The sequence below is a fragment of the Cheilinus undulatus genome, linkage group 15, assembly GCF_018320785.1.
Source record: "Cheilinus undulatus linkage group 15, ASM1832078v1, whole genome shotgun sequence".
NCBI classification, from domain to species: domain Eukaryota; kingdom Metazoa; phylum Chordata; class Actinopteri; order Labriformes; family Labridae; genus Cheilinus; species Cheilinus undulatus.
Window position 1 is genome coordinate 39,886,041 of NC_054879.1, and position 12,216 is coordinate 39,898,256.

General features: G+C 39.2%; 1 protein-coding gene across 1 annotated transcript in view; it reads right to left on the minus strand.

Moving 5' to 3' along the window:
• mospd2 (motile sperm domain containing 2) overlaps positions 1-12,216 on the minus strand; it is a 29,294-nt gene that overhangs the window by 9,375 nt on the left and 7,703 nt on the right. The window contains exon 10 of the mRNA XM_041806860.1: positions 9,198-9,316. Coding sequence (XP_041662794.1) covers positions 9,198-9,316 — 119 coding nt within the window. The remainder of the gene's footprint in view (positions 1-9,197; positions 9,317-12,216) is intronic.

Genomic DNA, 12,216 nt, shown 5'->3' on the forward strand with positions numbered 1-12,216 from the left:
CTGTTGTTGCCTTTGTGTACCTTGTCTTTTTATTTGCTTCTCCTGCAAAACTAATTTCCCTTCATGGGACAATAAATAGAATGTGACTCTGAATTTATGGTGGCTCTATTACGTGGGATGTGAATTATCCTGCAAACATATCAGTGACCAGAGTGAAAGGAAAAATACAAAAAATTAATGTGATTTGTTTACTGAAACATATAATTTATATAACCCTGTTTTATTTATAGAATTATACATGGCAATTGTGCAGAGTAGGCCTAAAATACATTATGTATTATGTTTTAAATGTTATCAGATCAAATGTTTGACCATGCTAACCATGGACAAGGCCACCAATAGGAAGGGAGAGCTTTCTGGGACACAGCCAAATGGGGGGTCAGTGGAGGTCAGGAAAATCACAGTCCATTGTAAAGCTTATCTTTGAAAACCATATTTATATATCTAACCTGAATAATAACCACTCTTATCAAAGCAACAAAAATAAATTCTATCTATTTATGTTGTAATATGATATAGTCTTTTTCAAAACGTAAACCCATTTTTCTAAAATTACCATTTTTGGGCTAAATTTACTACTGTGGATGAGAACATTGACTAATCCATTTGGAAAGTAATGTTAGACTTCACAAGCTATAATCTGTACAAACATCAGGGTGCCAGACAATAAAGCAGCAGGAACTGAAATAACTTTAAGGGAAAAACAACTCAAGAAGTTCAAAAAGAAAAAGAAACAGGTTAGTGGCAAAAATAGGTTAAGAAAGGCAAAAAAGGGGCAAATATAGTGGAAAAATGGTGAAAAGTGGGCAAAAAGTAGTGAGAAGGGGCAAAATGGGTTAAAGTGTACAAAATGGGTAGAAACTGTGATGAAAAGGGGTTAAAAAGTTGCACAAAAAGTAACTGGAATATCAGAAACCAATAATGGCTTGATACACTCTTCAGCTCCTAAATGAAGTATTAGGGAGGATACCAGCACTAATGCTACGGATACCAGTACTAATGCTAGCTCAAAGAAGCCCTGATGTAAACTTGTTTCATAAGCAGTTATAATGAGCTTAAAATACAACATAGCTTTATTATCTTTTGACAGATCTTGTGGTTTGCACTCATTTTCTGTTTCTATGTTAAGGCTACTGAGTGGCTGTTGGCTAGTTCAACAATCTAAACTGCAATGTGAGGTTTGCTTTCATGCTGTAGGGCCAGATAACAGGAAGGCATGAGCAGAAAAGCTAACATATTCTTTTTCAGAGTGTGGTTGTGAAGGATGTTGTCTGAAATCACCAGCTTGAAAGTCCACTCAGATTTACTGCTTAATGCCAATATGGGTTCAAATGAGGTAGACCAAATGGTTGTAAATAAAAGTCTATATTTAGATAGAGTAAATAACCAGCTGTCTTCAAACATATCAGTTGAATAAATATGGGGGTGGTATAATAAAACAAAAGGACTGGAGGTAATTATTTTGTCCTTATGTTTCTGATTTTCTCTCAAAGAGGGAAAGAGGATTATTGGATTTTCAGAGCACCTATCATTGGAAATTCCACTTTGGTTAGACATTAATAGGACAGAGCTCTGACCATGCGTCAATGCTGTGACATCTTGAGCAATTTTGTAGCCTATAATTTAGCAGACACACTTTCCTTACCGCCTGACCTGAGATATTTTTATTTGATGCTTTCTCTAATCAACTTTGCAACAGTTTAATTCGGCCAAAGTAGAATCTGACTTGTGATTTAAACCTCATAAACAGTGATGGTACTGGAGACTTCTAGTTTACAAGAGGACGCTTCCAAATGGATCACAATGTTAGCTTTATGTGTATAAAGCGCCTCATTGATGCAGCTTGGCCACGCTTCATGGACTCACGCTGCTCTGAACAAAGGCATATATTTTCTTTTCATGTCTTCATGTGTCTTTTTAACCAGTGAAACAGCTGTAGAGTCTGGAGCTTGCTTGATCTCAGTGAGTCTTCAGGCTGTGGAAACCTTTGGCAAACACAAGATCAAAGCCCCCTACTCTCCTCTAAAGCCCACAGCCCCCGAATTAAGGCTAACACAGCTCAGAAATATAATTGCGTTTAAGGCTCATTTAAATCTGTTTATCACTATAATTCACAGCCCAGAGCTGTCAAAATCCTCACATCAAAGCAGTTACTCAGTGAAAACACAACTCAACAGACAGTTTTCATGAAAATGAAGAGAAATATCATACAGTATGTGGTGTACTGTTAAATGTTTACCCAAGAACAAACCATTACATAGTGATTTCTTTACAGTGCACCATGTTTGAAATCATCACCTCTTTTGCAATCTAATGGATGCTCAATGAAAACATAAGATGTGATTGACTACATGTGAGAGACATGCAACCTGCTCTATTGATCACTGACCTGTGTTTCTCACTGAACTATTGATTAGTGGCATGCTTAATTCCTGCCCACGTGTAACCAGATCAATCAGCCTATAAAGAAACAAACACATCAATAATGGCTCCAGGCACTGAGTCAATATGTGAAGCGAACATTTTGTCAATAAGTGCAAGGCAAATTTGTCTTTTAGCATTTGGTATCTGAAGAAACGTACATGTAACTAAAGTAATGCTTTCTCTTGTTTTTAAATATTCATTTTGGGGGGTTTAAAGGCCTGTATTCTGATTGGTTGGGTAGTGGATAGAGTTGAAAAGGAGGGAAAGAGACATGCAGGAAATGTGCCACGGGCTGGATCTGAATAGGGGATGTGCACAGTGAGCTTAATGACCAAATTAAGACATCACATTAGTTGGCTCATGCTCATAGTCAGTTTAAATAATCATCTATCATTTTGTAGCATTTCTAAAGGCTGTTGGCTTCCTGTGAGAGTTTCCCTCTGGCGCTTTGCCAGACGTAAACATATGAGGCTCAGAGGTTAGCATGTTGGTAGAACAGCGTGGTATGGCAGCGTTTTGAACTAGAAAATGGAAAGTTGTTGCATGTACGCTGTTGGAATTATACTTCTATATAACTTCTGATAAATCCATCAATATTAAGCACAATATGAATCTGCAAAGAGTGATGAAAGCTGGTGCAGCTAATTGCAATCTTTAGCCATGCTCTACTCAGCATACCAACCCTGCATCAGAGCTCACAACAACCCTGTGATAAATTGACTGTTTTCTGGACATTTCTTCCTCTTTAGACTGGTCCCTTAAATGCAAGTTAAATGCATGTTTAGTTGAATAAGGACATAGCCACCTGGGATAATCCTAATGTTGAGATCCCAACATGAGGAAGTAAAATAATTTGCATGAGTTATTTACATTTAGAGAAAATGTAGATGCAAATTCACCTTGTGTGGTGCAAATGCCACGAATGTGTGGCATTAAGGCCCTGTCCACATGGAGACAGAAACAATATATTGCTGTTTCGTTTTGAAAAAGTTTTCTGTAAAGAAGGGATCATTTCAGGAAATATCCACGTAAGCAAAGGGAACCACTGAAATGATTGAAAACGCTGTAGTGCGTATGCCAGGCCTGTATGTTGCGCTGTATTGCTGCCATGGAAATGGACTAAAAGAAAGAAGAAGATCACAAAAAACTGACACCAACTTTCTTCTAGTTGCCCTTCTGGCTGTTCTCCGTGTTGGATTTAAGAACATATGGTGTATGTGTTTCGCAGTGGCAGTAAAGAAGCAACAGGCTTTGCTGTAAAAGCCAAAACAAGCTCAGTAGCTCCTGCAGCATGAACACAACCCTGTAATCTACCACTGCTGTTCTGGCTGGACCTGTGCAGGGGTTGTAAGAGAGCTATGCTATGTGTGACGTAATCATTTCAAGAAAGATGAGGTTGGCCGTCCACATGGAGATGAAACAGTAGTCGTTTACGGATTTGTGTACTCTGGGACCCATTTTCAGAAAGTGTCGTTTACAGTCACCCAAAACAAAGTGAAAAAAGAAAACAAAGTGAGTAAATTCCCTAAATTTGTTTAGATACGTGAGAATTGGCAATCGTTTGCATTTGGTGTGAACACAACATTAGTCTGAACCCAGATCATCCACTTCAAAGACAAGAGCCTGTGTTCATGGAGCCTGTAGATGTAACCACCAGGTTCCACCCCAAACAATGTTTTCTTAAGGAGACAATGTTCCGTTTCTCATGAATAGCTTGGCTCCATTAGCCATCAATCCAGTGAAGGTTAAGAGGATGAATCAGTCTCAAAACAACATGTGAACAAGCTTTGACTTGTCTTGCTCAAAGTGAACAGGTGGATTTTCCATTAAACAGCAGATAAATTAGCAGGAGGGTACAGCATCAGGTCTGGACATCAAACCAGAAATCCGTTAGTAACTGTTGGACCTCTCTGGTGTCAGACCCTCATATCTCCTAAAACAAGTTTATTCTAACAACAGTGCAATAAGAGTGGGGCTGTATGCAAATGCAACTGAGTACACATGTACTACAACGACCAGTAAAACAGGATGCCTAAACACCTGACCGTTTTTCTGACTTTACCCTGAGGATATGTTGTGTGGGGTGACTTGTCTGCTTCTTGCACAAATGCAACAAGAAGACGGTATTATGTAGAGACGCTAGAATAATGCAGGAGACTAAGTGGATTTCTTTCAGTGAAAACTACAACACTTTCCCACTATCTCTCTCAGGCTGCCCTCTGTCATCAGTACAGTATAGTCATGGCTGCTTGTCATATAGACAGAAAAAGAGCCAACAGAGGAAAAGCATCTTAAGTTGAAGTCAGCACAGTCAGGTGGATTTCTAATTCCCTCTAAAAGTGAATGCCCCACTGAGTCAGAGAAAAGGCATTATGCTAAATTCACTTTAAAGAATGTATTAAACATCTGTTGCATATTTCTATTACCAGATGTTAGTTTACCGCTTTAACCACCAAAGATACTTTCTAATTCTGAAATGCAAACACCAAAGTGATTTGAGGAAAAATGAAGAAATTACCTGCATACAGAATTCAATTTGATAGAGACACTCATTTCTACCAGCAGTTTCCCATGTATCATACAAAGTGGTTATTTTTTACATAAACTGACGTGCTGAACAGATGTACAGTCTAACTTTATGGCAAGGAGAGGTGTGGAATAGGGGGAACCAAAATGCTACAAAATATAAAATCTCTCCTTGAAGCAGTACTTTCAAAGTGGATCTAACAGTACAATAAACTTCCACAGGGAGAATGGCCTCCACCTCATTTTCATAGAGTGCTCCAGTAAAACTCAGAGACCTTCTAAGGGCACCAAAACCCACCACATTCCTATATATTGTTGCTTTAAGTGGACTGATGGTCTGTCCTAAATTTGACTAGAATTGATGCCACCACTCAGACCCTTTGAGTGGGCCATGTAGCTACTCCAGGGTACAAGGGAAAGTTTGACAAAAAAACTGCATTATTCATAGGAATGTTTATTGTTAGAATTTTATCACGAACTGTATCAATAGCAGCCCCGATCAATGCAGACATCATCTTGACCTGGCACTATCCCCCCATTTTTGCTAGTTAGTTCTCGCAGTAAGACTTGCATCTGGAGTGCAATTCTTAAACTTCACTGATAATCCACAGATCTTTAGAAATGCATGTTTAAAAATTCTCTATCATGTCATCACTTCAGACAGGTAAGACTAGCCTGGTCACTTTCTGCAGCTTGGTACATGATTGTAGATCTCCCTTTCTCTGTGGAGGGACCTGCATCAGAGTCTATTATCATTTAATGTTTTACAAGGACAATTTGGCTAAGTGAGTCTGCTATTGATTGAAAACATTTAAAAGATGGTATTCAAGCTAAAAACTTTACAGGAGCATTGACAATGAAGTTAAAAGTACTTACAGTACTGACCAATCAGGTACTGTAACTAAAAAGCACTTTCTCGATAACCATCCCTAATGATCTATCCTCAGGTGAGCCTAATACCTCTACAAGTTTTATGGCAACCCAAGAGTCGTCAAAACTCTTGACTAAAGCCATAAATGTTAACCTGATTTTGACATTTACGTGAAGTTCAGAGATCGCCAAAGTGATGTGTATTTTCTCCTCTGGAGGCATGTTTGAAAGTTCAAGGCAAACCATTAAATATTTGTAAAGATATTTTCATCTCAACCTAAGTGGTCGATCTACTGACCCTCTGAGGCTAAAAATGCTATCCCATGAGCCAACCTGCAAGCACAGCTAAAAGCAGCAAACGCTGGGAGAGGTTTGGCTTGCTAGATGAAGTCTTCTTGCCAAATAAAAGAAAAGGTAACACAACGGGCAAACAATAAAAAAGTTCAAATCCAGCCACTGCCACGGTTCTTGGAACTGTCCAACTAAATGAAGATTACAAAAACAGAATGTCGGGGGCGCAGATGGTCAAATGGTTTAGGATGCTACCCACGTGAGTAGGCGGCCCGGGTTCGAATCTGGCCTGTGGCCCTTTACCACAGGTCTCTCCCCACTCTCTTCCCTGATTCCGAGTCAATCCACTGTCCCCCCTCTATCCAATAAAGGCATGAAAAAGACCCCAAAATAAATCTTAAAAAAAAAAAAAAAACAGAATGTGATGATTAGTGAAAATTAAATCCCGATTTAAAGAAAATAACCCAAGGACCACATATCAAATGTTGATAGTGAGAAACTGAAAAATTCAAATCTGGTGTGTGGTTTCCTTGAGAAAACTAACATTTCTCAAATCAAAAAACCTTAACAAAACAACCTCTTAAATATCAAAGTGAAAACACGAAGGCCTACCCACAGAATTAGCTAGGCTGCTTAAAAACCGCTTAAAAACCTCCCTAGTTGTGATTTATTATTGACATCAACCCATTTTTGCCATTTGTTGCCCCTTTTCGCACCTCTTTAAACCCTTTTCACTTCTTTATCCAACTATTTTTGCAACATTTTGACCCTTTTAACCCATTTTTAAACATTCTTTGCCAATTTTTGCCATTTTTCCCACCATTATTTTACAACTCTTAAATCCCTTTACATCATGTTTCCAGCCACTTTCTGCCTGTTTTTGCTACTGTTAACCAAATTTTGATACTTTTTGCCCTTTTTAACCTTTTTTTGACACTTTTGGCCCATCTTTGCCACTTTTTAACCCCCATTGACCACTCTATCTGGCAATTTCTACAACATTTTTGTAGATTTTAGTAGATGTTCCTTCGGCTGTAATCACAGCACTGAGTGTAAGGCCCCGTCCACACGGAACAAATTCAGGTGTATATGCAAAAGTTTTATGTCGGATCAGTGTTTCATCCACACGGAAATGGTGTTTTGGGTGACTGTAAATGATATTTTTTATACACGGGTGCCAGAGTGCATAAATCTGTAAACGACTACCGTTTCATCTCCGTGTGGACGGCTATCCACATCTTTCTTGAAACGATTACGTCACACATAGCGTATCTCCCTTAAGGCGCCTGCACGTGTCCAACCAAAACATTAATGGCAGACTACAGATTTGTGTTCGTGCTGCTCAAGCTACTGAGCTTTTTATGGCTTTTACAGCAAAATCTGATGCTCCTTTACCGCCACCGCGAAACGCACACACCATATGTTCTTAAATCCAATGCTGAAAACAACCAGAAGGACAACTAGAAGAAAGTTGTGTCAGTTTTCTGTGATCTTCTTCTTCTCCTTGGGTGCATTTCCATGGCAGCGTTACAGTGCCACGTACAGGCTTGGCATATGCACTACAGCATTTTCAGTCATTTCAGGAACCACTGAAATGATCCCTTCTTTACAGAAAACTTTTTCAAAATGAAACGGCAATATATCATTTTCGTCTCCATGTGGAGGGAACCTGAGTGGATAGGTCTCCATCAGGCTTACACATCTGTACACTGCAATCTTACTAGATTTTTCTTTTCAAAACTGCTCAAGCTCTGTCAGGTTGCACAGGTATTGAACTTGAACAGCTTTTTTCAAGTCCAGCCATAAATTCTCAATTAGATTGAGTTCTGGACTTTGACTCAGGCAACAACAATATATTTTGCCTACTTCATTTTTCCCTCTACCTTTCCAAACTTTCAATGGCAAGCTGCCGAGAGGGATCCCCACAGCATGATGCTGCCACCACTGTGCCTCACGTGGGCAGTTGACACAATTCTCAGCATTTTCTTCTGTTTACCACCACAATGAGTTTGAAATAAAAATACATAGATGTGAATGAAGTGAAGACTTGTAATATTAATTTAGGGGGGTTCACAAAAAGATGGCATTTTCAGTTTAGGAGTTACAACCATTTAATTCAGAGTACCTTGATTATCAGAGGCTGGAAAATAGCTGACGAAGGAGCAGTTTCATGGCCAAATGCGGCCTGTTCCCTAGTTACTTCAAGACAAATGAAGCAGGTGAAAGGTCTGGAGATGATATAAAGCGTTGAATTGACATTTTGTAGCTATCTGACTGCAACAATCAATGTGAAGTCCAAGGGGGTATCAGTGCAGGTGAAGGACGCCATACTTGGGCTGATAAAAAAATTGTATCAGAGAGATAGCAAAAACTTCAGGAGTGGCCAAATCAACAATGTGGTATATTGTTAAAAAAAAAAAAGAATGAATGAGCAGCCACAGCAACATCTAAAGGCTCGGAGGACCAAGAAAGACAGCCAGGGTTTATGATCGCATAATCAGTTCCTTTGTGAGGAAAAAACCTCTTCACAAAATCTGAGTATACTCTATACACCAGGTATGAAATCAGATTATTTGGATCACAGAAACCTAGATAAACTTTGACCACAATGACGGGAAGTATGGAGAAGACAAGGAACAGCTCATGATGAACCAAAGCGTACTTAGATTAAGCCAAATGTTGCAAACTGATAGGATGGTGCTTCGCACTGATGAAAATGACCCAAAACATATAGAAAGCAACCCAAGAGTTTCTGTAGGCAAAAATTTTCAATGGCCATGTCAGTCACTTGGTCAGACAACAGAGTGAGCTTTCAAACTTCAAACACAAGCAGCAACTGAAGGGAGCTGCAAATAAGGAAATAGAAAAAGAGGGGTTTCAATTTGCTGCAATGCTAATCAGTGCAGACCCTCGGTTACTGATGTTCTTAACCAACCCCTGGAACGACATCTTCCTTGAAACTACATATGTAGCTTTGAAAGGAGCCAACCTCTTCCTTTCCTTTCCAGCTGAGTTCGACCATCATCATTTGTTAGGCACATGCAGACATTCAGGTGATGATGAAGGGCACAAAGAGGACATCCTACCTCACATCCAACAGAGGGCCTTTGAAGGTGGTCAGAGGTTTTCTGGCCCCTTTGGTCCTGGTACTCGTTTCTCCTTTATCATTGTCTTCTGACCTCACACTGTCTTCCACAAAGTTCACCTGAAACATAAAGGGTGTTTAATTAGAAAAGAGACCCAGAATTCTGATAATACAATCACGAGACCCTTATCTAGCCCCTTCCTTGAAAATGAAATGTTTGACCTTTGGTTCCTCATTCGTAGAAAGCTATCAGTTAATGAAGGTTTTGACAGTCATCTATAATGATGAATGGTTCTTGTGAAATAAGGTAAAAGGTAAGGTTATCAAAAGAACCCAGCATGATGACTCTTCAGCGTAGTTATTGTTAGTCATCCGGGGTAAATCACAAGGAGCGTGTCCGTTTGAGAATACAGAACCAAAACACTTGTGACTTTTACCCCAAATAAAGAACCCCGAACAAAAATAGCTCAATCCGGCTTGAAATCATAATATCACGCGTACAGACACTTTCACTTCAGCAAAACATCAACCCAGATCACAAGACCACACAACAGCTGACTGGATAGGAAATTTAACACTCTGCAAAAGTGAAGGATATGAAACATAAACTAGGTGAGTGGGGGGGGTGCTTTCACTGTGTTGCTGACGGCACGTTGTGTAAAACAGATGAGAGAATGAGCACATTATGAAAGGAGAGGGGGGTAAAGGTGAATGAACTCTGCATGTGATGGGGACATTTTCAACTCAGTGGGGAAGTGTGTCATTTGCTTGATAAGCAACTAGACATGTCATGTTCAATGGCAGACTGTCATGCAACTGCCACAATGACGACATGGAGAGATAAACAGATGAAATGTCTCCATTTATTGGTCATTTTAAAGAGCACGCTTCACAAATTAAGGCAATAATGCATGTAAAGTAAATAAGCTCAATTTTAATTTTGAAATGTTAGGCTGTAACATATTTCAGTGTTTCGCTTAGTGACATTAGTATGAATTTTCTATGTTAGCATTGCTCATACAAAATTACATAACAGAAAATAAACAGCAGGTTATTGTTGAAATACAAATTCATGTAAAAAAAAATACAACTTACACTAGGAAAGACAAGAAATAAAATAGATCACAATAAAATCTGAGAACTTGATCATTGATTTCTACACATAATCTGTAAGATAATAAATCAAAGACAAAGAAATGATCAAAACGTAAAGATTAATGAAATGCTCAGTCATAAAGTATGACTATTATTTATACAGTACATAGTGAAAATGCACAAAAACAAGATAATTTACATTATAAGCACTTTTCAGAATCACAGACCTGGTAAATTAAAGTATAAAAAGACAAGGCACAGAGGGCTTCAGTTAAAAAGTTGCCTTTAAAGGCAAGCAATTTTAAAGATTTAGTGCTAAGGGTTAATAGCTTGATCTACTTTGTTATAAGGGTAATTATCTAAAAGCAATTACTTAGTGTCTGAGCTATGAGGATTATGTTGAATTGTTAATGGGCAGCAGTGATTGTGCGACATGTCCTCTCGGAGTGTTCTGTTTGGTTCAGTTTTGACATGAAATTGCGCAAAAAGGTAGGCTCATTCAGCCTACGTCCTCTGATGACAAAGTCGGAAAATCTTGTGGTATGTAAAAACAGTGCAGAACAATTTCAGAAGGTCGAACTGAAATGTCAGAATCCACGGCAGATCAAGTCAGAGTTGGTGATGATATGAAGTTGACTGAAGGAGGTGCGCTCACAAAGCAAGAAAAAACAAAAAGTCCAGAGTCATGTGAGTGCACCTGACATTCCAGCTTGGAGAAATCTTCCAGACACTGGGCTCCATGTGTGGGTGAGTTGCTACACTCTCTTACCACCTCCAGCCCTTGTTTTAAAACAGAGAGAGAGGCAGTTAGCTTCCTGAAGCCATCAAGAGAAGTGCTGCCTGGAGCCCAGCAGACGTCAGGTGAGGGTGGGGTTGGGGGAGGGTGGAATGTGTTCAGTTGAGCTTTAAGTTTATTTAAAACTCTGGATAGGTTAGCATGTTTAGATCACAAGGCCTTTGGAAAATACTTCATCCTTTACAAGCCTTACTCCTCAATTAGTGTAAACATACAGATACCGTGTTTATGTAATCACTGCTTATCTCAGATTCCCTGTCTTCTTATCAGCACACCTTTCAACTCATTTCCAGAGCTTACCTCACCTACTTTTATGATTGCCTTAAATGCTCTCAACTGAATTAACAAACATCCAAGAGTACTACAGCTTCCTCACAAAGTAGGGGACCGTCTTGTCTGAGATAACACCAAACGCTTGGAATGAAATGACTTCTCCCTGAAGGGTGAGGTTTGCAACGTTTGGTATGTAACCTGCAGATTTCAACCCTTTTAATTGTTGACTGAAGGCAAATCCATAAACTTACAGTAGCTGTCTGTACTGCAGTGATTGCTTTGAAGAGACCCTGAAATATATCTCCTCTTTTCCACAGAGCTGACTCAAATGTTTTTATATCTAGATCAAAACTCAGAGGACTATCGAGCTTGTTATAATGCAGTTCTTGGGTTTAGTATCTGAGTCTAATTTAAGCCCCTATGAGGGAGAGTTATGCAGGATTTGTTAGTGTGCTAGGTGATTCCATGTTAAATAATGTACAGTAAGAGTCTTAACAAATGCTACATTTGTGCATGCAATTACTCTAGAGAACAATTGACTACTTTTTTATACCTCAGCTTTGTAAATCTTAATCTTTTGTGCATGACCAATGTGTTATTTATTAACAAAGGGCGCAGTGTTGTGTTTATTGGGGCTTAGGAGGCTCATGGGAGTAGCTCTGGGTGATGCAGCACCACTAGGGTTTCTCCCACTGATACAGTTCGTGTCCTATGGGCAACAGGCTTTAAAAAAAGACTCAGCAAGCACCATAAACATCCTAACAGTCACGTCCTTGTTCTCATATCAAATGTAGGTTAACTCTGGGTCTCCTGCTCCCAGACTGTGACAGCAAAACAACTAATTATCTGTAAATAG